Raw genomic sequence first — 26,657 nt, forward strand, 5'->3', positions numbered from 1 at the left:
CAGCCCTGCAGATACCCCAACAATTCCTCCCTATCCTGGAGCTCTGTGCCCATTCCCTGGGGAGCCTGGCAGTGCCCAGCCCCTCTGGGGGAAGAGCCTTTCCTGATCCCCAACCTCAACCTGCCTGACACAGCTCCAGCCATTCCCAGCAGAGGGAAGAGATCAGCACCTGCCCCTCTGCTGCACTGAAGACCCCTGAGGGCTCCCCTCAGTCTCCTCCTGCCCTCATCACTGTAAGGCTCAGAGCCCTCCTGTGAGGAAGATGAGGAAGGATCTGTTCATCCTTCTCACAGGAGGCAAGGAAAAGGTTATCTGGTGGCACAGGCAGGTGACACCAAGCAGCTCTTCCATCTCTGGGCCATTGTGGAGGAATGATTCCAGCCAGGCCAGGCCTATCTGGGGCTGTCAGACCCGCCTGGTTTTAAATAAACCCACTGACACTGCCCCTCCTGACATGAATTACTAACAAGCATGATGCACACAGTGCCAGCAGCAGCCTCTGGGGCAGGCACTGAGCAGGTGAGCCCTGCCTGGGAGCACAGGTGAGAGGAAATGAACTCCAGCATCCCTGGGAGCACAGGTGAGAGGCACTGCACTCTGCATCCCTGGGAGCACAGGTGTGTGCACTGCACTCCTGCATCCCTGGGAGCACAGGTGTGTGCACTGAACTCTGCATCCCTGGGAGCACAGGTGAGAGGAAATGAACTCCAGCATCCCTGGGAGCACAGGTGAGAGGCACTGAACTCTGCATCCCTGGGAGCACAGGTGTGTGCACTGAACTCTGCATCCCTGGGAGCACAGGTGAGAGGAAATGAACTCTGCACCCCTGGGAGCACAGGTGTGTGCACTGAACTCTGCACCCCTGGGAGCACAGGTGAGAGGCACTGAACTCTGCATCCCTGGGAGCACAGGTGTGTGCACTGAACTGCATCCCTGGGAGCACAGGTGAGAGGCACTGAACTCCTGCATCCCTGGGAGCACAGGTGTGTGCACTGAACTGCATCCCTGGGAGCACAGGTGAGAGGCACTGCACTCCTGCATCCCTGGGAGCACAGGTGTGTGCACTGAACTCTGCACCCCTGGGAGCACAGGTGAGAGGCACTGAACTCTGCATCCCTGGGAGCACAGGTGTGAGACACTGAACTGCATCCCTGGGAGCACAGGTGTGTGCACTGCACTCTGCATCCCTGGGAGCACAGGTGTGTGCACTGAACTGCATCCCTGGGAGCACAGGTGTGTGCACTGAACTCCTGCATCCCTGGGAGCACAGGTGAGAGGCACTGAGCTCTGCATCCCTGGGAGCACAGGTGTTGTCACAGTCATGCAGGGAAAGTCACACCCTGTGCCCAGGCACAGAAAACCCAGACTGCTGCCATCTCCATGCATCCATCTATGCCAACACATGCTGGGAGCAGGGACTGTTTTTCCCACCTTGTGACAGTCCCAGGGACAGAGGCAGCTGTTGTGGATGTCCTGGAGGTGCCCAGCCACTCTCTCCTAGGGTGGCCTGAGCAGATGGGACATTGCTCTCCCTCCAGCCTGGAGAAACTCCCAGTTAAGCTGGCACAAGAGGAATGGTGGGTGAGATGGGGACAGCTTTTCAGACAGGGACCAAGCTATGAGCCAATGCCCAGAGGCAAATTACCACCTCCCCACACCCTCCCTGGCTGATGACTTGAGAATTCACCAGAACATTGAAAAGATCCCCAAGGGAGAGCCTGATGGGAAGTGAACCATCAGCAAGGGGCAGTGAGCCAAGGCCAGCACTGGTGGGAGCTCCTGGAGTAACTGTGAGCCCTGGGTATGGACCCCAGCCACCCACACTGGGGGCTGCAGGTGAGAAATCACCAGGATAAAGGGCAATTCCTCTGCTCCCAAAATAAACCCAAGCAGCCTGAAGCCAGAGGGAAGAGAAGAGTTATGTGAATCCCAGCTCTGTGCAGGCCTGAGGAGGTGCTGGGCTTCCAGAACCAGGCCCAGATCATCTGGGCTCCCCTTCTCTGGTCACTCAGTGCATTGAGAAGGAAGGGGAAGGAGTACTGGGCAGAAAAAATATCTCATATTTTTTTCTCTTATAATTCAGTAGAACAACATCCACATTTCATCCTGGAAGGAGCTGCACTTTGGGGATTCTCGTGTCTGAGACCTAATTTGTAAAGTGCCCAGGGAACCCTGAGGGGGAAAAAGCATTATAGGATCATTATTAAAAGGGACATGTTATATTTCATGTCTCAGTTCCACACAAGGGGAAAAAAAAAGGCCAAGAGCAAACTCTGGGATCAGAGGACAAACCTGTGAAATGTAACATGCATCCAGGACATGGGGAGTCTGCTGCTCTGCCCACTGCTCATCCACACACAGCAGTGACAGAGTAAAGAGCAGCAAAGAGGTTTTTTTAATAAAAGCCACTCTCAGCTGTCCCCTGGGCTGTTTTACAAGTCTGGGGTGGATCCAGCTCTTACAGCATCAGAACACAAAACACAACCTGAGCACAGCCCACCCACGGGGCTGCCTGTGGTCCTGCTGGCTCCTCCACCTGCCACCACAGAATTCAGACAAAAAAAGATTTTCTTGAGCCTCTCAGCAGTGCTTACACCAGCAGTGTCTCTGCACAGCCCAGGCAGCTCCTTTCAAAGCCTCAGCATGGAGGTGTTTGGGTGAGAAGCCATTTCCCAGTGACTGAGTGAAGGAACCTACTCCAGGTTGAATGTCACACCTGCCTGTGTCCCACCCACCTGGTGTCACTGCTGGGGTCACCCACAGGGTGTGGAGGGGAGGGGGCAGGAATGCAGACCCTGCTCAGCCACTTCTGTGGGAAGAAGAGACAGCCTGGAGCTTGGGCTGGGGCTGCTGCTGCAGCAGGGACCACTCAGCACCCCAGCACAGGGCAGACTGTGCTTCCCTTCCCAGGTTCCTGACCTTGGGCACACCAGAGCTGCAGGTGCAGGCAGCATGTGGAGCTGGACTTCATGGAAACATGATGGGATTCCCCCAGTGCTGTTTCAAAATGAGTGCAACCCCCAGGGCCACCAGTGCTGCCCTTCCAATCACAGAATCATGGAATGGTTTGGGCTGGGAGGGACCTCAAAGCTCATCTCATTCCAAGGGCAGGGACCTTCCACTAGACCTGGTCTTCAGAATGAAACAGAACAGGTTTAAATGGGACATTGGGAAGGAATTCTTCTCTGTGAGGGTGGCAGGCCCTGGCACAGGTGCCCAGAGCAGCTCTGGCTGCCCCTGGATCCCTGCAGTGCCAAGGCCAGGCTGGACAGGGCTTGGAGCAGCCTGGGACAGTGGAAGGTGTCCCTGCCATGGCAGGGGTGGCACTGGATGGGCTTTAAGGTCCCTTCCTACACACATTCCATGACTGTACAGGCAACACTTGTCCAGTCCATAAAGCACCACAGCTACAGAAACCCACAAAAAACCAAAATACAAGAAACAATCGCTGAATTCCTGGGAATAAGAGCAGTGACCCTTGGTGTTTCAGAGGGCTGGGAAGAAGGCAGAAGGGGAGAGGAGGCAGGCAGTACCTGTGTGCTGCTCTCGTCCCCCCGGGCGTGCACGCTGTAGCACGCAGCCCCGTCCCGCCGCGTCTCGCTGGCGATGCACACCTGCACCCCGGGCAGGGGCGTGCCCACCGAGCCTGCGGGGACAGAGCGTCAGACAGCCCGGAGGGCAGGGAGACTGCAGCCTGGGCAGGGAGACTGCAGCCTGGGCAGGGGAACTGCAGTGTGTGGCAGGGGAACTGCAGCCTGGGCAGGGGAACTGCAGCGTGTGGCAGGGGAACTGCAGTGTGTGGCAAGGGTGAGCCAGGAAAACCCTGCAAATAGGAATGCTCAGATTCTGAGAATATGGAAACCATGAGTGAGATTGAAAGGAAAGCCACGTTTGAGATACCAAACCTCATATAAATAACTAGAAGACAATAGAATGGCCAGCTAAAAGTAATCCCCTTTGATAGAACAATGTCTTCTGCTGGAGAGCAGCTCCAAAGGTCCCTGCTAGGGTCCATAGAGCAGTTTTTAAAGTATCACACACTATGGTAATGTAAGGATTCCTATAGGCTCTATGTAAATGCTGTAGAATTTGTATCTTGTGTTAGATTGGTTAGCGGAAATTAGAATATTCAACACAGAAGAAGATTTATTGTATTGTAAACAGAAAAATTGCTCTCTTAATGCTACTACCCCTCTCTTACCTTTCTCCCTCACCCCCTCACCCTCTTATTCTCTCACTTCTTTCTCTTCCCCCCATTCTCTCTCTGTCCTGCTCTGGGCTGGGGCTGGCAGCTCTTAGCAGGACTCTGTACACCCACAGCCTTACAATAAACAGCAACTTTAAGACCAGAATATACAGAGTGCTGAGTTTGTCCCTGAGGACCCACCACCCCACCAAGACTCTCACAGGAATGCCCTACAGATATGACTGCCTAGCAAAAGATGCTAAGAACACAGAAATGTAGGTGAGATTGAAATGAAAGCAGAGTTGGACTGAGTGGCTGGAGAGCAGCAATGTGGATGCCTGAAGCTCATCTGTGGGAGTCTAGGGTGTTCCCCTGGCTTCCCTGCATGCCTTGACACAGGGGTCTCAGAGGCCTTGGCACAGGACCCAGGACTCCTGTGGACTGGATTTAAACCCCTGGGAAAAATTACCATCATTGCAGGAAGAATTACAAATCACAAAAAACAAGTAGAGTATAAATTAGATTGTTAGAAGGTAGAAAAGTGATTTTTTAGAAATGTTTATATTAGGGGGTTTAAAGGTAAGATGGAGGATTTTGGGTGTGGTATGTCTTTCCTTTCTTCTTCTTCATGCCATCCATCTTTGGGCCAGGATGGCACCACTGGATTGGTTTGGGAGAAAGTTGGACAGTGTAATAAAGGTGTCATGTATTGGAAAGTCATTGTAAACATTGGGTACATAATTTATAGTATAAAAGGTAAGTCCTGCCCCAAGGGCAGGCAGTGTGCCTTGGATTGACTAGCTAGTCAGACCTCTGTTAGTCAGAAAAACAATTCTCTAGATAAGAAAGAATAAACAACCTTGGAAACCTCAGAAAACAGCCTGTGACTGCTTCTTTGGTGCACCAGCTGGGAAAACCTGAACTCTAAACCACCTAAATGTCCTGCTGTGGGTGACCTCAAGTTCAGGAGACCCCACAGACAGTGACATTCTCCTTTGTTAAGATAATGCCAGTTGCTGCAAATACCAGAGAGCAGCAGAGACCCTCTCCTGGCATGGCAGGAAGGGTCCAAGGTAAGGTTTAGAGGTAAGAAAGTAATAAATCATGGTAATATAGAGATTCTTATAGGTTGTATGTCAATGTTAGAGAATTTGTATCTTGTATTAGATTGGTTAGTGAAAGAGTAGAATATTTAACATGGAAGGAGATTTAAGATTTTGTTAAAGGAGACACCTGCTCTGACACCCTCTGGCTCTCTTGCTTTTGTCCCTGCACCCTCCCCCTTGCTCTACCCCTTTGTTATCTCACTCCTCTGGGCCTGTTTGAGCTGTGTCTGGCAGCTCCCAGCTCAGCCCTTTTCACCCACACCTCATGTAATGAACTGCAAACTTCAGGACCAGAATACAGAGTTTGTCCTGACCACCAGCTCCTACCCAGCCTCCTGCAAATCCCACATCAGGGGTGCAAAGGAGCAGCTGCTGGTCCAGCACTGGCATCTGCAGGCTGTGCTGGCACTAAAGAATGTCCCTTCAGCCCCACCCTGGGTCTGCAGGGAAATGCCAGGGTGCTCCTGGCTGAGCAGGCAGTGCTGGGAGTGCCTCTGAGCACAAACCTGTCTCCAGCCCTCAACAGTCTCTCTTGGCCACTCTTTGAAAACATCTGCACAGCTTCAGAGCTCAGGAATGAAGCTGTTTATTTTTCTTTTATTTTTCTTTTTAAAGAAAAAAAGAGAAAGGCACCACAAAACCTACACAAAGCTGTGCAAAGAAAGCACAGTGATTACTCTGCTCCTCTACAGCCTGCACCTGACAGGGGAGGCAAAGGCTTAACAGCTGAGAATTGCCAGGGATTATCCCAGTTTTAGGAGACATCAATACACTGGATAGAAAACATCACAGGAGAAAAGCAGAGATCAAAACCACCCATTATTCCACAGGTCTCAATTTCAAAGCCAAAGGGCTAACAGTGTCACAACGACCACTACTGAACTCCAAATTGTGTCTGTGACCCAGAGCTCCCCAACCTGCAGCTTTTACACCCCCTGCTTCAGTGCCTGTCCTTCCTGGGGAGCACCTGAAAGCTCAGCAGGGAGGGCAGCTCTGTCCCTGTGACCTTCATCCCCTGTGTGCCTCAGCAGGACTGGGCAGGACTGGGTTTCAATTGGAGAAGGGCTTTCCACAGTACCTGGAGCACCAGGACAAGGGGAATGGCTTCCACTGCAGAGGGCAGGGCTGGATGGGATATTGGGAATTCCTCCCTGGGAGGGTGGCAGGCCCTGGCACAGTGCCCAGAGCAGCTCTGGCTGCCCCTGGATCCCTGCAGTGCCCAAGGCCAGGCTGGATGGGGCTTGGAGCAGCCTGGGACAGTGGAAAATGTCCCTGCCCATGGCAAACAAGACGAGCTTCAGGATCCCTTTCAAACCAAACCATTCTGTGATTCTATAAATTGATAACTGTGCTCTTTATTTTAAAGGATGATCAGTTTTTTTCCCCTGAATTGCCTCCAGCTGGTGCTTCCCAGCTCTGCCAGGATCACCTTGACACTGGGAACTCCCTAGAGCAGGGAGTGCAGGACCTGGAGCTCAGCCCTGTCTTCCTGATGCATTTCAGGCATTTGGGTTCAAGTGGCATTTTCCCCGTGCTGGTCTCACTGTCCTGCTGAAGCCCTGGAGATCTGCTATCTGTGACATCATGATTTTGTCTGCTACACTGGTCAGTTGCCATGGAAATGGAGATGTGGTGGTAGCCCAGATTTATGGCATCCCTGCAGGATCAGCCAAGAGCAGATGGGCTATGAGGGAGTGAGATTTTATTGCAGTGAAACCACCCGAACAATTAGCAAATCTGGCTGGCAACAAACACAGAGCGAGGTGGCAGCTCCTGATCCCTGTCTGCTCTGCTCAGAACTGCCCTTGGCACTCAGGTCAGAGCAGCAGCACCCCTGGGCTGCTCCCAGCCCCTGCTCAGAGACAGAGGCAGCAGCAGGGAAGGGGGAGCCACGAGCCAGAAGTGCCCCGAGCTGCCGTGTCGAGGCATTTATGGAATCACAGAATCACAGAAGTTGGATCCCACAAGGATCATCAAGTCCAGCTCCTGGCTCTGAACAGGACAACCCTAAAAATCACACCATATGTGTTATAAACAATCTTGCACCTGCTAGGGGAGGCTCCAAGAGGCCTCAAAGCAAGTAACAAGTCACAGAAAACACCCTCAGTGTTGCATGGGAGGTTGCTGGAGCCACCTTCTAGACTTCTGTGGGAACAGTTTCTGCAGAGTGAGAAACACTGTGTGTGAACAGACTCCAATCTGCTCACAAAACATGGCATGTCTGTGGGCAGGCACCACAGAGCCAGTCCTGGAAAGCTCTGGAGGGAGCAGAAAGCAATGCAAGGAGCTGCCAGGGGCTCTCACAGCCTCGGAATTTTTCAGATCAAGGTCAGCCAGATGCCCTCTTGGAAGGTGCTTCATCCCTGGAGGCAAGCTGCTGACCTCAGCATGGAAATGCAGGGATTCCTGGGCAGCAGGACTCCAGGATTAGTGCCCAGTGCTGGTCCCAGCCCTTGGGAAGGAGACACCAAAGCTCAGCACAGCACTGGCTGTGACATGGAGGAGGTGACATGTCCCCCACACAGTGCTTCAGAGCACAGCCCCACCAATTCCTCTCCTACCTGGCTAAAATAAAACCAGCATGTAAAACAAGTCCCTGCTGGAGAGCTGCTTCCTTGTGTTTCTGTCTGGAGAAGCTTTTCTGGTATTTAGGAAAAGTGACAAACTTCAAAATCAACATCTGTAAAGGCTGAAAATGCTCCTACCATTGACTAGAGCTCCACAAACCTGACAGGATTAATGGAATTTGTGCAAAAACAATGACTAGAGCTTCCCAGGCCCATCCACCGTGTCAAAATATACCCTGTGCCAACTCCAACAGGTCAGCAGAAATTGGGGCCCATTCCCAAAGGTCCTGCCTTCACCAAGCCACAGCTGGGGTGATCAGAAGGGCTGATCTGGCTTCCTTTTGCCCCCAGCCATAATCCTGAGGGGAAGCTGGGGGGAAATCTCTGCTCCTTCCCCTCTGCATCCCTCCAACGTGCAGACTCCTGCATGTGGAGCAGTGCTGGTGCTGCAGGCAGGAGGGCTGACACCATTCTGCTTCCCCCCTTCCCCTCTGTTTGAAAAAGTTGTCAGCTCTTCCCAGCTAGATTTAATTGGCCCTGTGTCTGTGTCCTTTGGTATCTGGGTAGCTCTGTGCTGTGTCCCAGGAGCATTGGAACAGGCCAACGATAAGGCACTCAAGGATCTCACTGTCAACAATACATGGAGTCCCCCTGTAGCAGCTATTAGCTGCCTCTGATCTAAACCTCCAATTAAAGTGGTGATTAGGCCCAGTGAGGCATTCTCCAGCCATGAATTATTCATCTCCCTTCACAGTAACAGCACCAGGGGGGATTAGAATGAGAGCTGGTGAAAACAGAGGCATTTTAAGCAGGGTTTTAACCATATACAAGCAAACATTTATCTTTCAAATCTTTCATCTTTGCTGCTTCTGGAAATTAAAGCTCCCACACCTCCATCCCTGCCCCTTCAGACCTGTGCTGTGGGTGGAGAGTGGGGCAGGGGGGGCAGGGTGCAAGGACTCACCTTTCCCCTGCCACACCAAGTGCCTGGAGAGGGCAGGGAAGCCCCAGGATCCTGCTCAGAGGGTCAGGAACCACAGAATGGTTTGGAAGGGACCTTAAAGCTCATTTCATTCAATTTCCTGCCATGGGCAGCGACACCTTCCACCATCCCAGGATGCTCCAAGCTCCACCCAGCCTGGCCTTGGGCACTGCCAGGATCCAGGGGCAGCCACAGCTGCTCTGGCCCCTGTGCCAGGGGCTGCCACCCTCACAGAGAATTTCTTACTAACATCTAATCTAAACCTAAAGTTAATTGTGAAGCCATTCCCCTTGTCCTGTCACTCCAGGCCCTTGTCCAAAGTCCCACTCCATCCTCCTTGTAGATCCTTTCAGCAGCTGCAAAGCCACAATTAGGTCACCCCAAAGCTTTCTCTTCTCCAGGCTGAACAATCCCAGCTCTCCCAGCACCCAGAGGTGCTCCATCCCTCTGATCACCCTGGTGTCTCCTCTGGGCTCACTCCAACAGGTGACAGCAGCAGAGCAGGACCTGTGCTGCTCCCATTCCAGGGGAAATGCTCTGCTGGATGTCCCCTGCTCCCAGCCCACCACCAGCTGCCTCTGGGACCCCTGTGGTACCTGGTGACCTCCTACCCAGCCTCTAACAGGGCACTAGATCAAAAGCTTTTTCACAGCTCCAGTAAATTATGCCTCAGCTTCACCCATCTGCTTCCCAGCTGACACTTCCTGAAATAAATTAATCAAGCCTATTCAATTATAGCCTCCTTTCTGTATGGCTTCTTGCTGATCCCCACCTTCATGAGACACTTCTCTCCCCTCTCAGGGCTGCAGGAGCCCCTGGAAGGGGCTGCAGTGACAGACCCCAGCCCCTGTGCTTTGTGCACAGGAGGATTTGTCCCCAGGTCCCCAGGATCCAGAGGGATGATGCCACCAGCTCTGCCCTTCTGGGTGCCACCTTCTGCATTGCCATGCTACTCTCAGTCTTATTCCTTTTCTCCTTTAGTCCCCTGGGAAATTTCTGGACTCTCCACTCATTTTTCCTCATGAAAATCAATAAAAAGCAAATATAAGCAGGCCACAGGGGCAGTGGGATGATCCCTGCCCTGTCAGCCTGGGGTGTGGGGCTCACACACAGCTCCAGCTCCTGCAGATGGGAGTCTTGTTTTTCCTGCCTGCTTCCCTCTGCTGCCTGCAGGGATGGGGCTGCTGGAGGAAGATAAAACTGGCTGAGGTGGGGTGAGGGAATGACAGCTACCCTGCAGAAGTAAAACAGAGTTTGTATTTCAAGCTGTTCTCAGGCTAAGGAGTCAATGAGGGGGATTTTTGGCTTCTCCTCTCCCTGTGCCACCCCTGAGGGACACAGCTCCTGCATCCCATGGGATTGGGATGCTGTGGGAAGCTGTGACAGCCAGGACCCCCTGGGGTAACAGCAGCTCCCCAGGAGGCTGCATATGGTGCCATGCCTGCACAGACAGCCTGAGGGGAGGCAGGTGGCACAGGGTGGGCACACAGATGGCCACGCTCCAACCACGGCGAGAGTGGGGGCATCTTACATTTGCAATGCCTCAGATCAATTTATTTCTAGGTTCCAGAAAGTACAGCTATGGAGAAGAATCACAAAATGTAGCTCAGAAGAGGAGGGGGAAGACAAGGAGAAAACAGGCCCAGAGTGTACAGCGAGGTGTGACAGTTTTGAATTCCTGAAGAGGCAAGAAACAGGCACTAAAATAAGAGTGAGCAGACATCCTATTTTAAGTGTTCAGCACTGATGGGTTGGACAAGCACTTCTGTGTGGAGAATCCTGTGTGACACCACCCAGAAATACAACCCAGGCAGCAGGAGCTGAAGGAACACTCCTTCAACTCACTAAGGTTTTGGAAGTAATAAAGGATCAGTCTGGAGCGTGGTCAGGCACCACTGCCAGCTCTGCACACACAGCTCTGATCCCAGCAGATTCCCACACACCCATGACCTGGCTTCCCAGTGCCAATTCCTTGTTCCCAGAGTGGCCTCTCCTCACCTATGTGCAGGAACACCCCAGAACACCCCAGACCACTTCCCAAAAAACACCCCCAAGCAGGGGGCACCCTCTGGAGACTCCTACCTGGGACACGGACTCCGTGCAGAGGGTTAGAAAGAGCCATCCCAATCTCAGTCATCCCATACCTCTCCAGCAAGGTGTGCCCTGTGATGCTCCTCCACTTCTCCAGCACAGGCACAGGCAGGGCTGCAGAGCCTGACACCATTAACCTGCACAGGGAAAGCCCAGGTAAGAGAGGATCCAAGGGCACCTCTGCTCCAGGGAATTCACAGCACGACACAGGGGCACAAAAAGTTCTGTGGATATAGAACAGCCCCAAAATCCTTCTCAACAGTACCAGAGATGTCCTTCACTTTCTCAGCCTGATATGGGGTTTAAGTTAATCAGGACAGACTCTTAAAAGAGATCCTGGAGTACAAGCCTGCAGGAAAAGCCCTCAGCCATGTTTTACACACTATGAGCCCCTTCCCATGCAAGAGTGGCTCACAATTAAATAATCTCACCTTTGCTCCTGTCAAAGAGACACCAAAACACAACAACCAGCTCTGGAAGAGCAGATGCTGAAAGGAAAACCTGGAGCATGCAGTGAGGCAGCAGCAGGCCCTGCCCACAGCTGACCCACCTGATGTTCTCCTGGCAAAAGGCACGCACGAAATCCTGCACCTGGGGCTGCGTGAAATGCTCCTCGTAGTATTGCATCAGCTTGGCATAGATGGTGGGCACTGCCATGAACACACTGACCCGGGGAGCCTGGGAGCTCAGGAGCCTCTTCCACACCTGGCAAGGAAGGGAACACACAGGGATGAAAATAAACCTTTGCTATCTGAGATTCCTTGGAAGTACAGCTGGAGGCTGTTGTGTGCCCCTCACCCCTGTCCAAAACCAGCTCCCAACTTTCATCACACCCTTACTTCCCAAAGCACAATGTTCATCTCTCATCCCACCAGTGATCCCCCACCCACCATCACTCATGAGATGATGGAAATGGCATTTTTTAGTCCTGTCATGTTGCAGCCAACAATTTGCTCAGGAAGATGGAAGCTTGTGGCAGAATCAGTTCATTCCCTTATCATGCACAGCTTCTCCAGGTTTCCAAAGCATGGGAGCTTTTCTTTGGAAAGACACAGCCCACATCTGATACACAATACACAGCTTGGAGCCCATGGACTTCAAGCTCTGAGGCAAAGCTGGGAAGAGGGAGATCAGGCACTGGGAGTGAGACTTCATGAAAATGGTGAGGTGCAGAGAGCTGGTGAGGGAATCAGAATCCACAGGTACAGCAGGAGACAGCAGCTTTTCAGGAGGACCACTACCCCAACCACTCTTCCTCAGAGGAATGTTCCCTGTGGGAATAATGTTCTTCAGCTGCAACTCCTGCTGACCTGTGGGAAATATGGATGGGGGCAAATTCCAGCAGGATGTGGACAACAACACCTCTGGAATGCACAGCCAAAGGGTCAGAGCCATAAGTGTCACACCTGAGCCCCTTCCTTGCACACCTCACCCCTCTCCCTGCCAGGTAAGCTCTCCCCAAGGCAGGAGGGATCCAAAGCCATCAATAAATCAGAGCTCTGCTGTCCCTGCCCTGCTGGTGACAAATGCATTCCCTAACAGCTCCTGACATGAGCTGCCTCGCTCTCCCTGCTCACACTCAGCTGCACAGGAGCCAGCCCAGGCAGGGATTGATGGAAGGTGAGCAGGGATTCTCCTTCATGCTGTCACTCTGCCCCTTCCCTCCCTTTCATCCCTTTCTCCTCGGCTGAGCCTCCCCCCACACCTCCCACTCCACTGCTCCAGAACAATCAGCTCCTAAAAAAACCCTCCCAGCACTGGGTGTTGTTGTTAAGAGAGCAGGACACGGCCACAGAGGCACCATCCCAGCCAACAGGAGGGAGCTCAGGCTCCTCCCAGCCCAGGGATGCCCTCGGGGGATGCACAAGGTGCAAAGCCACTGCCCACGGGAGGTGGGACACGAGCACTGGGAGAGACCCTGGGAAAGGAAATGTGACTTCCTGCACTGAGGGGTGATCAGTCCAGAGAGAGAACATTTCACTCCCTGCAGAAACCCAACGACCTGCAAGATCCCTACCAGCCAGAATAGGTACAATTGCATTTAGAGGGGTCTAACCTCCCCCTGCTCCTCCCAGCCCCTTTTCCCCCAATATCTTTCCCACTGCAGGCAGCAGGGTGGAGAAGGATCTCTCCAAAGCCAGGGCTGAATGGATCTGCTCTCCTCAGCCTGGTGCTCCTGAGAGCCACTGCTGTGGCCAGGAAATGTGATGGCAACCAGGGATCAGGACTGTGCTGAGGGGATTGAAGGCAAACAGATGCTCAGGGCTTGTTCAACCCTTGCTGTGTGATTTTGTTTTGCCTTCCCAAGTCCTGAGCAGCTGTGGGAACATGGGCAGACTTCCAGTCTGGCCATGCAGCAGAGTTTTTGTCACATGAGTTTGGATCTGAAAAACCCCAAACCCCTCTAAACAGAGCAAGTCTGTGTTGCACCCCAGAGTCCCCTGTCCCCACGTGCCAGCTCAACTCCTGCCTTGGATAAAATCCTCCCTCCTGCACTGCAGCCACGGGAGCAGCTTTTTCTGTGTCAGTCCAGCTCACCCAGCAACAGCCCCTTCCTGAGGATAAGCAGCTGCCTTTGGATTTGTGCCACCAGCTGCTGGGTGATCTGCTGACAGCCAAACCTCTCCACCTGCTCTGCTCCTGCTCAGCCAAATCTGGATCCTTCCCATGTGTTTTAGCAGGACTAAGCTGTGCTACAAAGCTGGCAGCTCTGAGTGCTCTGCAGAGCCCAAGCTGGCCAGAGGGCTGGCACTGCCCAGCCAGCTGGAACAGCTATTCCTGCCTTCCAACTACAACTCCACGCTCTGAGAGAAGGATCTGGGAAAGTCTCGTTACCTGGGACTAATCAATCAATCCTGTGTGAGGGGCCAGCTTTGTCCTTACAGCAGCCAGCATCCTCTGAAGGAGCAGCTAATGCATCCTCCCTGGGTTATCCCACTGTCACTGTCACCACAATCACAGGCAGCCCAATGTTTTGGGTTTTTTTGCTCACCTGACAACTCCAAGTGCTTTTAAAAAGCCAGGGATTGAGAAGCAAGCATGGCACCTCATACCAGGGCTGGCAGGCTCTGCAAAGAAGGGAAGCAGCAGCCTTCCCATGGAATATGCTCAGGAGATGGATCAAGATTCCTTCTAAAGTAACCAAGGGCTAGAAACAAAAAGTTTCTCACTGCAAGAAAGCAAGAGTGGGAACAGCTTCCCACCAGCAATAACGGCAGCCAATGCTTCGGGTCAGGGCTGCCTGTGCCAGCAGAGAACTGGGAGACCTAATGTTCCCAAAAGCCTTCCTGTCAGCACAACATTCCTGATTTGCCTCCCCTCCCACTGCTCAAAAGTGTATCATGAGCTGGCCAGTGGGATTTTGCCATCATTAAAGAAAAAAAAAAAAGAGAAAATGACACCAGTGGGTACAAAATGAGCACAGCAAGGCACAGCTGGGAGATTTTTCCCACATGTTTTTCCCAGCACACAGATGGTGAATGAGGATGGAGGAACATACAAGCTGCTCCAAGGGGTGGCCAGTCCATACAGCAACCTTCCCAAGCAGCCTCCAGATCTGCTAAGATCATCTGAAGGAAGAGATGTGAGCACAGAGGAGGAAAGGCAACAACTCTTCCCTTTAGAGAGGGAGATGTGCCATGAAGCAGCCAGAATCACCAAATCCTATACCTGGGCATCTTCTCATGTAAAAGGAGAAGAGAGTGTGGCAAACCCAGTTATGTGCTAAACCATGTAAGATTTTGGCTGAGAGAAGATTCTCCAAACCAGCCAGAAGCCATAAAGGAAGCAAATACCAGCATGGATTTTTTTCATCAGCCCACAAACAGATCACAGCCAGCCTGTGGTGCAGCCTCTATTGACAGACACAACAGCTCCTCTCTTCTATAAAATTACTGTGCCATTTCCAGTTGTAATTGAATCTTTTCAAACCTTTTCAAAACTAACAATGCCTCTAATGCAAGGTTAACTCAGCCCTTTACTTCTCTCTTGCTCAAGGAGATGGGTCTGTGCTTAGCACTGACTGCTGCCATGTGGGAAGCACCATCGAGGAAAAGGGATGCCAGTGATTTTTGGAATGTCTGTGGGAGCAACAGGGCTGTGGCCAAACCAGCTGCCAAACACAAGGGTGGGAAGCTCCTGTAACTCAACAGCAGCAGTGAAGGGACTGCAGGAACAGACACACACATCCAACAGCAAATTATCCCAAAACAGCAGATGGGAGATAAGAGAGCACCAAGGGGAGCTCTGCTCTCTCCCAAGGACTGAGCCTCCAACACTTCATGACCAATATGCAGAGAGAGAGAAACATTCTTCTCTTCAAAGAGAAATCAGGCCCTCGGTGGCTTCGTCTCATGTTTGTTATAACCCCAAACTGTTTGTGCTCTGTGCGACTCTGGTTTTAATCATTTATTCATCAGCACAGTTTGATGGCCCCTCTGCATTCCAGGCTGAAGCTTTTAAACCCTTCCTATGCTGGAGGCATACTGAAAGGAGCAAGTGCTTTCCCTGGGACCTGGAAATATAAGTAAATATGACAGGCTCTGGTTCATTTTTTTCTATTTCCCCACACACATCAAAAGCCATTACTTGGGAACAGATGCTGAGGACAGACGGCAGATCTGGGGAGATGGGGAAGAAAACCTCTAACTTTTTAAAGCCAGGTCTGTGAGAAGTGATCAAACATAATCCATTCACTAGTGACCTGCTCCTCCCTCCACCGACTCCTCTTTGAGTCTGAAATAAAATTACTCCTCTGAAGCCTCCCATTAACAGATGAAAAGAACTTTCAGCCTCTCTCCAGCTGAAACTGGATGGGGGCCGTGATCCCCAGCGTGTCTGGGTATTGCAGCTCAGGCTCCTCTGCTTGGATTTGCTTTTCTTTTAAAAATAAACCAAAAGAGCTGCCCAGAGTGATGTCTGCAGAAGTGACAGATCCAGGGGAGAGGCTCAGTGCAGCGAGCCTCTCCTTCCCTCAGGCAACAGTGATTGCTCAGCCCTGGATCCCCCTGTGCAGCCCAGCCAAGGTGCAGCCCCAGCACCCAGCCCAGCCTAGCTCACACATACAACACCAGGGACAAGGACAAAGTTTGCTCCCAGATACAGCACTGGCTCTCCTGGCCTTCAGGAATTCAGGGCACATGATGAGCAGCACCCACAGCAACACCTCCCACTCATCCTGTGCCAGGCTGCAGCTCCCTCCTGCCACGGGGAACAGAACGTCAGGGAAAGCTTGTCCTGAATCACACACCACCTCTGGCCACACAGCATTCCTATTTCCCTAGAAAGAAGAGTCCAAACAAGATGATTTTGATGCTGTGAGTGTGACATTGTAAAACAGGGCACGGTTTTTAGAGGGCTTGATCCTCGGAGCACCTTAAGTCAGACAGGCAGTGAGGCTGGCACTGCAACAGCAGCTCCTGGAGCTGCAGGGCAGGAAATCTGCATCTTGGAATATTTATCATGTTAGGGGTTGCAGGGCACAGCCAGGGCTGTCACTGCACAGGCAGCACAGCACAGCTCAAACCTGCCCAGCCACAGCTGGGTCACCCCGAGAGGAGATTTCCATCAGCTTCTCCCATTGCCCAGCAAAGCAAGTTTCGTCCTTCAGGTTTTTCAGCACTCTGATTTCCCACTCTGCACAAGAGGCTGGAAGACCTCCCAGGATCTGCTCTGGTGTTTATCAATGCAGAGAGCTGACAGGGAATCTTTTGCCCTTAGAACATCTTCTCCTCGAGTCAAGATCAGGGGTGTCCAAGGCAAAGACAGGCTCTTCCCGTTGTTCAAGCCCAAAAACCACAGCAGAGGATCCTGTAAGCCAGACACTGACCTCACAATTTGCTCCAAAATGTCCAAGGAGTGCCTGGTCTGGGATGGGGACATCAGTGTGTGACTGTCACAGCAAGCACAGGGGACACACAAGTCTGTCTCTCCAGACTCACTGACATTTCCACAGAGCAACGCTCACACCCCAGGCTGTGCCTGGAATGATCCAGGGAGGGAGATGGAGGGAATCACCAGGAATGGATGCTCCAGAGGGTGCAAGCCCTGATGCTCAGAGCCTTCAAAAAGCACTTGGCCAGGAGGAGAAGGCTCACCCTGCACTCCTTCCTTAACAGAGACATTCACCTCTTCTCTGGCCACCAGAGTGCACAAAATTTCCACAAACACAGCACCTTTAAAATCCCTGCTCCTGGAAAAGAAATTCCAGCTCCAGCATCTGGGACAGGTCAGCAGCAGCTGAGCAATGCAAACAGGAGCAGAGCAGCTGGAAGAGTAAACTCAGCTTGGGAGAGGTTATGGAGGGAGGATGAGGGATGCTGAGGCTGCAGCTTGCTCTGGCTCCAGAGGAGCTTTCTGCCCTCCCACTTCTCACCCTTACAAACCAATAAAACAAGAAACCAGTAACATCCAGCCAGCCATGCCCCACACAGCTGCTGGCAGAACACCCAGGGGCTCTCTGCTGCTCTCCTGCCTGCTCCACACCCACCTGTGCTGGAAAGTCTCCCCCAGAGCCATCCCTGCCATTCCCAACCCCAGCAGCACAGACAGGAGCACTGGCTGTGCTCCCTGTGAGGACACTGCACCCCAAGGAGCACCAGAGCACTCAGTACATCACGTACGAGTCAACTAATTCTGGAAGCTAAGGGTCCATTTATTAATAAATGATTAATAGATGCAGCCATATTTTTTAATAACTTGCAATAAAAAAATGCTACGAAAAGCTTAAGCAAGACAGTCTTAACAGATGGTGCTATAAAGTGAATTATAACATGTACAGTAGCTAGTGCAGCGTAATGGATGTCCTCATTTAATAAAAAGAATCTGATTTTATGCAGCAACTTTCACGCTTGAGGCACCTCAGCACACTTTAATGAGTCCTCCTGGCCTCAGCAGTAGCCACAGACATCAGGTGCTGTTTTAGTGAGAGGAAGGATGTTGGTCGAGCACTGGGGCTCCTCCACAGTCCTGATTTTTAACCTTTCCTTGGACAGCTCCCAAAAACCAGACATCAAGGTCTGAAAGCTGCCACCTCCCACCCCTGCACGGCAGGGAATGACAAGCAAGCCGTGCTCTGGGGCTGGGAATGTCTTCCCAGTGGGGGAAAAAAAAAAGAGCATTATTCCCACCACCAAAACCAGACTGCCATCTGTATCCACGACTATAAGGCACGCTGCAAATTATGTAATTTAATAAACACTGTAATAATAAAGTATTTATTTTGTATAATGAAGTGTTAGTGATTAGAAACCAAACACACATCGGGCGTGCTGCTGTGGTTTCTCTTGAACCTTTGCCAGTATCACTCAAGGCTAAATATGTCTGCAGCAGGTTGAGAGTAAGTTCCTTGCCTTGTTTTGATCAGCCTGTCAAGTGTTTTAGCTGCCAGTCGAGTTTCTTTATATCACACTATAATTGGCTGCTTTCTCAAGGTGCAGCCAAGGAAAAAAAGCACACGGCAAAACTCGGGCTCCTCTGGCAAAATCCTCCAGTGCTGCTTTGCTGCAAGCTGATTTCAGTAGCAAAGGGCACTTTGTAAACAGCTGGTGAAAACAGAGTGGAACTGAAAGGCAGCTTGCAATAAACTCCACGAGAAAGCCTTATTTACCCTCCCGTGCTGCCTTTGGAGTGTCGATCAAACCACTTGCAGCTCCCAGGAGAAAACAAAACGGGAATGAGAGAAAGCAGAGAAGCGAAGAGCCCCGCCCGGCGCTGCCCCTCCCTGCCCACGCTCAGCTCCGCGGTCACGGTGCCGCCCGGCGCTGTCCCCGCGTGTCCCTGTCACATCTGGGGACAGCTCCGACCAGAGCAGCCAGGGGGGGTCCCGCTGCCCCGGCCCACCCCTCAGTGCCAGCTCACTGACCCGCGGATGTCGGCAGGGAGAGCAGGGAAAGGGCGAGGGAGCAGCGATCACAGGATGGAGCACCGCGCCCTCCAGAGGCTCCAGCCTCGCAGCGGCACCTCCAGCTGCACAGCCCTGCCGCACCCCGAGCCCCTGGTCACCCCAGTGACAGCAATCGTGGGGTGAAAGCACAGCTACGGCAGCCAGGCACCTTCCTGCCTTCTGCCACAGCATCCCACTCATTCACCCTGCAAGTGCAGAGCTGCCCCGCTGGGATTCCGGGGCTGCCCCCCAGAAAGGATCAGTGCTCAGCTGCCAGAGCCATCCTGACAGAAAAAGGAAGGGTGCATTTTCTGCGGCTGCTGCTCTGAGAAGCAGAAACGAGCTGTGAAGGATCACCCAGCCCTGTGGTCGCTCCTGTCACCTGGCAGCAGCACAGCCAGAGGCTGCCAGGTGTATCCCACACCTGTGCACTTTGTCCTTGCCATGGGACAAGCCTTCCCAGCACGTGTTAATCACACAGGGAGAGCAGGAGCTCCTCTGGCTTTCCCTGGGAACTCTGCAGTGACACCACCACCCTTCTGCTCCCTTTCTGCTCCTGAAAATCCAACTGTCCCTGCTCAGTGACACTGCAGACACCACCCAGGACACTGGGACATGTGGATGGATGGTGCTGCATCCCAGGGCTGGGAATTGTACAACCTGTTCCACCTTCACTGCTGCCTGTCCCTTTCCTTCCTCTCTTTGCATCGTGTTCACTGCTGCAGGGAACAAAGGAGAAGCAGAACACTGCACTGGTGTTTCCTGCCTCAGATAGAAAACAACATTATAAGAGCATCATTTCAGTAAGGTTTCCCCCCTGCCACTTTTCCCAAAAGCTGCAAGAAGGTCTGGATCTGCAAACTCTCTCTCACATCACTGAGTCCAACCCAACAGCTCTGCTAACTCTTGTTTCTCCATGGAGGAAGAGCCATCTTTCCATGTAAGTGAGGAAAAGCAGGATTTCCCTTACCAGGCTGCACAAAACTCAGAAGGCTGTGTTCTGTCATGTAGTGCAATATAGAGCACTAAGGATGTAGCAGTGGAAGGGGAAAATTTGGAAGGGGCTGCCCAGGGAGGTGGTAGAGCCCCTATCCCTGGAGATGCTCAAGGAATGACTGGACATGGCCCTCAGTGCTCTGGGCTGTGTGACAAAGCCACAGGGTGGAGTTAGTGACCTTGGAGGTCTTTTCCAGCCTCAGTGTTTTGGGAATTTGGGGAAATGCAAGTCATTAAAAAATTCAGCAAGCAGCACACCACTAACACACAAGAGAAAAAACAGTATCTCCACCTTCCCTGGCAGTAAAAAAAAATATCCACAACCCTAATTCTGGATGGAAATGCTCTTGATGGGCACACAGAAGGGTCAACCCAGCCCAGGCAGACCCAGCACAGGGCTGGGAGGGGCAGTGCAGCATTCCCATTCCAACATCACACTTAGACTGGAAGAGCACATTTACCTCAGGCTGAGCACTCACACACACAGCCAGTGGCTAGAGGGGCTGGAATTCTTGGGATTCTTTAGGAATTTGTGCCCAGAGCTGCTCTGAGTGCTGGCTCTCCCCTGGGCTCACCGTGTGGGCGCTGAATTCTGGGAACATGATGCACGTGGCTCCCACCCAGAGAGGGCACAGCAGCTTGTTGATCACCCCGTGGACGTGGTGCAGGGGCAGCACGTGCAGGATCACATCCTCCTTCCTCCACTCCCACTTCTCAACCAGCCCCGTGGTCTGCAGAAGGAAACAAACAGCACAGCCTCAGGGCAGGAGCAATGATTATCCTGAGGCACCCAAATCCCCTGGCAGGAATGCCAAACCTGCCTGGGCACAAAATCTCAGCATGAGAAAAACTCCCTCCACACCAGCAGAACACCTTCAGCATCCTGTCAGGACATGTCTTTAATCAGCAAAGCCTTTCCTTGTTACTGAGAAATATCAACAATGATTTTAAGTAGGACATACAAAAATATTAATCTGCTGCTGCACGTGCAGATTTGGCAGAAATAGTAATCAAAAAGCTAATTTTCCCAGAATTCTGTTGCCATAGTTAGGACACTGATGACATCAGGCTTTTAGCACCTGTAAGGGATAATCAGTAGGAGCAGGAAATCGCTGATAAACAGAAAGCAGGTTTCATGTTAGTAAAAATTATGGGAGTATCAAGCTTCCAAAACACTCTGCTCTGAAGGGATAATTATCTGAAGGGATAATTATCAGGTTTCTGGGTCAACAATGCCCTTCAGAGCCCAGTGCTGGCAACTGCAAAGCTTATTTCCAGCCACCTAAAAATAAGAAAAGCATCTGAACAGTGGAATTTGGTCGTGTCTCTCACAACCCTCTGCCACAGGGCAGGGAGCAGCTTTTAGGCTTCCAGCAGGACAGCACAAAGGATGGGGTCTGCTCAGGCCCCCCCCCCAAATAATCAGCATGTTTGTGAGGGAACAGATTCTTTGCCCAATATAGCCAAGCCCTGGCTCCATCCATCAAGGCTTTCATTCCTGCAGGGACACTGCAGGAGCTGAGCACCCAGAGCAGCAGCAGCTCTCAGAGGCATCCCTGCATTCCCTGCCCTCCCTCCCTAATGGCAGCAGCCTGGCAGTTGCAGGCACTGATAACCAAGTGGTGAGGTATCAGCAGGCTTATTCAAACTTTTAATTCCTTTTGCCTCTGAGAGCTAATGGATTTTTTTGCCTTGGGGATACAGAGCTGAATAATGCACAGGCTTCACACAGCACTGGGCTGGGCTAAGACATTTTCCAGTTAGAAGCAAAGATTCTCCCCTAGTCAGAGGGAGAAAGAAAATCAGTGCAAAGAAATCAGGTTTTTTACAACAGGTTTCATCCCTTCTCCTTTCCAGGAAGGCAGGGAGGAGAACCCACCTGCCCCAGGATGCAGCTGCAGCACAAACAGGCCAAGGTCTGTGTGCTCACCTTCCAAGCATGGAGGACTCTGGAGCTGCAGCCCCACAGCTCTCTGCAGGAATTTGGCAGTGGAAAGGTGTTTGCAACCCCAAATCCCCTCCAGACTGCAACCCTGTGCTTTGTCCTGAGCTGGGCAGGGGGCAGCAGCACTCACCACAGCCTGCACGTTCCTGTGGGTGCTGAGGACACCCTTGGGCCTCCCCGTGGTGCCGCTGGTGTAGATGATCATGGCTCCTCTGTCCCCCCACGAGGAACAGCTTGGCAGGGACCCCTCCTCCAGGGCTGCAGAGCTTGTGGATCCATCACCACCAGAGCTGGCAAGTGGCAGCACTGGCACTCCCAGTTTCTCGGCACTGGGGGTTATCTTGCCCAGGAACTCGTGGGCTGCGATGAGCAGGGCGCTCTGCGAGTCCTGGATCACGTACTCCAGCTGGGGCACGGGGTGTTTCCTGTACAGGGGCACTGCTATGCCCCCACTCAGCCACGAGGCCCACTGGGCCACCACGTAGGAGGCATCATTGTGGCACAGAAAGGAGATCCTCTCCCCCTTCAGGTCCCTGCTGGGGCACCCCAGCACCCTGCAGATCTCCTGGGACAGGCGGAGGCTCCGGCTGAGCAGCTCCCTGTACGTGTGCTCCCCGTTCTGGTCAATGATGGCCACTCTGTCCCCAAAAGCCAGAGCCCTGGTGAACACGGGGGTGATGTCACTGCTGCAGGTGGCCCAGGCTGTGTGCAGAGCCCTGTGGGGACAGGCAGCCCTGCTCCCATCCCGCAGGTCCCGCAGCAGGCAGCGGAGGGGCCGGCACCGCTGGCGGAGGAGCAGGGGGAGCAGCATCCTGCCAGCACTGACGTGACTCTGCAGAAAGCAACAACAAACCCAGGGGTTATTCCCACCCAGGGAAAGTGGCAGCCCTCATTTGAATAATATCCACTCCATTATTTATGTCCCTGGCTCAGAGTGCCACACCCTGGGCAGCCTGAGAATCCCTGGGTTCTGCCACAATGGAACAGGAGGCAGAGACCCTGCCCTGCACAGCCTCCAATCCCTAAAACCCAGCTGATTTAAAGGATGGACCAGCTTTCACAGAATCCCAGAATGGTTTGGGATAGAAGGGATTTCAAAGCCCTTGAGCAGGGACACCTTCCAGTGTCCCAGGCTGCTGGCAGGCAGGGTGAAGTGAGATGGGCTTTAAGGTCCTTCCCGAGCCAAACCATCCCACGAGCCTGTGAAGAATCCTAAACCCCTCTGCACAGCCTGGAGCAGGACAGGGCTGTGGCAGGAGAGAGAGGGGTTTGCACAGAATCCAATCAGCCCCAAAACATCCTCAGAGGGATTCCATGACAAGAGCAGCCAAAGGATGAGAAGCTCTCACTCTCTGAGAGCGTCCGTGTCACTTCCTTCATGCCAGCAATAACAACCTGATTTTTCCCCTTTTTTTTTGATAAATGCCTATTAGTGGAGCAGCTCTGCTCCAAGAGCTGCCAGCCCAGCTTCCTACAGAACAAAGGGGATCCAGCCCAGCAGCTCCCCAGGAAGAGCTGGGGCTGCCCCCAGCTCAGGCTGCACAAGAGTTCATTTTCCGTGAGCCCTGCGGTCTCTCCCCTCCTCCTTCAGAGCATTTCCCCACCCAGACACTGCTCAGATTTGCTTTTGCAAATCAACCTCAATTCCTGCTTCTGCAAAACAAGCTTGTGATTTAGGGTGGAAACATCTGGGGGAGCAGAGAGGCTTCAGCCCCGGGGTGACCGTGGGAACTCCTGACAGCTGCCACCAGCATGGAAAAAAACAAAGCAGCTCAAGGCAGGGCTTGTGTGACACCTTTGGGGCTAAAATGTAAAATCCTGACCTAAGAAACCCCAAACTGAACCGGTGGCCATGGCAAGGTGTCAGTGCCCTGACCTGGAAGATGTGTTTGCCCAGGATCAGCCTGGCTGCTCCTCCTGCTCTTTCCAAAAATCAAATCACCCCATTGCCACCAGTCTGTGCTTAATGGAGCAATTACCAGCAGCACTTTCAGCCTGGCAATGCTGGTTTCAGAGAGCTGTGTGTGCAGCTCAGGGCAGGGAAGGAAATCCAGGGGCTGTTTTCCATCCCCTCCCATTGCTCAGGGATTCCTGGTGCCACCAACTCCTGCACAGCACCTGGGAAAAGTCTGTCCCTAGAGCCCACAGGAAGGTGGGGGGAGTGCAGAGATGTGGCTCTGCTGCCTTGGAAAGGAAAATTCAAACCCTGGAAGGGAAAATCTAAGCCCTCGTCCTCCTCAGGATAAAGATTTCACAGCAGCTGCAGAGCTCTCCCCAGCTCCCAGCACAAAACCAGTGCAAACTGGGAGCTGACACCCTGCCCAGCCCTCTGCACTTCCTGAGCATAAAGGGCAAAAAATGCATTTCCTGGAGTAAAATCATCCTTGGAGTTACTAAAGTGAGTTATTACAGGAATAATCATTGCTCCAGCTGTGATCATGGAACTGCCAGTGCCAGTCTGAGCTGCAGGGTTCCACCCTTCCCTCAACTACAGGAATGCAAAGGGATTCCTGGCTGTTCCTACAACAGAGATAAAAATACCTTATTCTTAGAAAATAATAATAACCAAGAGGCTTGGAAAAGACAGAAAATAATGCCCGAGATGCTGATTTTTCTGCCTTTCTCACAAAACAAAAAACAGGGAAAGGTTTGGATCGGAAAGGACTTTAAAGCCCATCCAGAGCCACCTCCCACTGCCCCAGGCCGCTCCAAGCCCTGTGCGGCCTGGCCGGGACACTGCGCCAGGGCCTCCCCTCCCTCACAGCGCTTTATCCTTCTCCCGCCCCGCAGCGATTCCCGCCCTGCAGCTCTCCACTCACGCCACGTCCCAGAGCAGAAATAAGAAGAAATCTCGGCCCGCGATTCGCGCGGCGCCGCCAGGCCTCACCTGCCGCGGGGGGACCGCTCCGGCCGCGCGCAGCTCCGGCGGGAACGCGGCGCCGCCGCACGAACGTTCCGCGCACGAACGTCCCGCCGCTCGTTTGTGGGGATTTGGCCCCAAAACGCCCACGGGGGGCGGGGGCGGGGCACGGCGGGGCTGAGTGTCCCTGCAGCCCCCCGGAGTGTCACCAGTGTCCTCGGATGTCATGGCGGGCGTGTGTGGAGCCGCATCTCTGCCCCGCGGGTTCTGGGGCCTTAGGCCTGGTCTGCAGGATTTTGGGGTTTGGGCAGGGTCAGGGGTGGCCTGGGCTCGGGGAAGCTGCACACATGGGCATGTGGGGGAGGCACAGAGATCCCAGAGAGCTCCTGGGGACACACGGACATCCTGGGGACACACAGACACTGTGGGGACACAGACACCTTGGGGACACAGGGATACCTTGGGGACACACGGACACCCTGGGGACACAGGGACACCTTGGGGACACACAGACACCCTGGGGACACACAGATACCTTGGGGACACATGGGCATCTTGAGGACACACGGATACCTTGGGGACACAGGGACAGCCTGGCACATGGACACCCCGCAGTGGCACACACCTCCAGTTCCTCTCCATCACACAGCTCCAGTTCCTCCCCATCACACAGCTCCAGTTCCTCCTCCATCACACAGCTCCAGTTCCTCCCCATCTCACAGCTCCAGTTCCTCTCCATCACACACCTCCAGTTCCTCTCCATCACACAGCTCCAGTTCCTCTCCATCACACAGCTCCAGTTCCTCCCCATCACACACCTCCAGTTCCTCTCCATCTCACACCTCCAGTTCCTCCCCATCTCACAGCTCCAGTTCCTCCCCATCACACACCTCCAGTTCCTCCCCATCTCACACCTCCAGTTCCTCCCCATCACACACCTCCAGTTCCTCCCCATCACACAGCTCCAGTTCCTCCCCATCTCACAGCTCCAGTTCCTCTCCATCACACACCTCCAGTTCCTCCCCATCACACACCTCCAGTTCCTCTCCATCACACAGCTCAGTTCCTCCCCATCACACACCTCCAGTTCCTCTCCATCACACACCTCCAGTTCCTCCCCATCTCACAGCTCCAGCTCCTCCCCATCTCACAGCTCCAGTTCCTCCCCATCACACACCTCCAGTTCCTCCCCATCACACAGCTCCAGTTCCTCCCCCATCACACACCTCCAGTTCCTCTCCATCACACAGCTCCAGTTCCCCCCATCACACACCTCCAGTTCCTCCCCATCACACACCTCCAGTTCCTCCCCATCACACACCTCCAGTTCCTCTCCATCACACAGCTCCAGTTCCTCCCCATCACACACCTCCAGTTCCTCCCCATCTCACAGCTCCAGCTCCTCCCCATCTCACAGCTCCAGTTCCTCCCCATCTCACAGCTCCAGTTCCTCCCCATCACACAGCTCCAGTTCCTCTCCATCACACAGCTCCAGTTCCTCCCCATCACACACCTCCAGTTCCTCCCCATCTCACAGCTCCAGCTCCTCCCCATCTCACAGCTCCAGTTCCTCCCCATCACACAGCTCCAGTTCCTCTCCATCACACAGCTCCAGTTCCTCTCCATCACACACCTCCAGTTCCTCTCCATCACACACCTCCAGTTCCTCCGCATCTCACAGCTCCAGCTCCTCCCCATCTCACAGCTCCAGTTCCTCCCCATCTCACACCTCCAGTTCCTCCCCATCACACAGCTCCAGTTCCTCTCCATCACACACCTCCAGTTCCTCTCCATCACACAGCTCCAGTTCCTCCCCATCACACAGCTCCAGCTCCTCCCCATCACACAGCTCCAGTTCCTCCCCATCACACAGCTCCAGTTCCTCTCCATCACACACCTCCAGTTCCTCCCCATCACACAGCTCCAGTTCCTCCCCATCACACAGCTCCAGTTCCTCTCCATCACACAGCTCCAGTTCCTCCCCATCACACAGCTCCAGTTCCTCTCCATCACACAGCTCCAGTTCCTCCCCATCACACAGC

The 26,657-nt window shown here is 53.2% G+C and overlaps 1 protein-coding gene across 2 annotated transcripts in view; it reads right to left on the minus strand.

Moving 5' to 3' along the window:
* ACSF3 (acyl-CoA synthetase family member 3) overlaps nt 1–24,708 on the minus strand; it is a 50,008-nt gene extending 25,300 nt beyond the window's left edge. Inside the window, exons 1-6 of one of the 2 annotated variants that reach the window (XM_056500902.1) lie at nt 24,643–24,708; nt 21,886–22,587; nt 20,386–20,541; nt 11,483–11,637; nt 10,924–11,069; nt 3,534–3,646 (exon numbers count right to left, since the gene is read on the minus strand). In XM_056500902.1, the coding sequence (XP_056356877.1) occupies nt 3,534–3,646; nt 10,924–11,069; nt 11,483–11,637; nt 20,386–20,541; nt 21,886–22,566 (1,251 nt within the window). In that variant the 5' untranslated portion in view covers nt 22,567–22,587; nt 24,643–24,708. Of the gene's footprint in view, nt 1–3,533; nt 3,647–10,923; nt 11,070–11,482; nt 11,638–20,385; nt 20,542–21,885; nt 22,588–24,574 lie in introns of both variants that reach the window. The other variant, XM_056500903.1, reaches the window with a different exon arrangement.
* Between the last annotated feature and the right edge of the window lie 1,949 nt (nt 24,709–26,657).

This window comes from Oenanthe melanoleuca, chromosome 11 (assembly GCF_029582105.1).
Source record: "Oenanthe melanoleuca isolate GR-GAL-2019-014 chromosome 11, OMel1.0, whole genome shotgun sequence".
NCBI lineage: Eukaryota > Metazoa > Chordata > Aves > Passeriformes > Muscicapidae > Oenanthe > Oenanthe melanoleuca.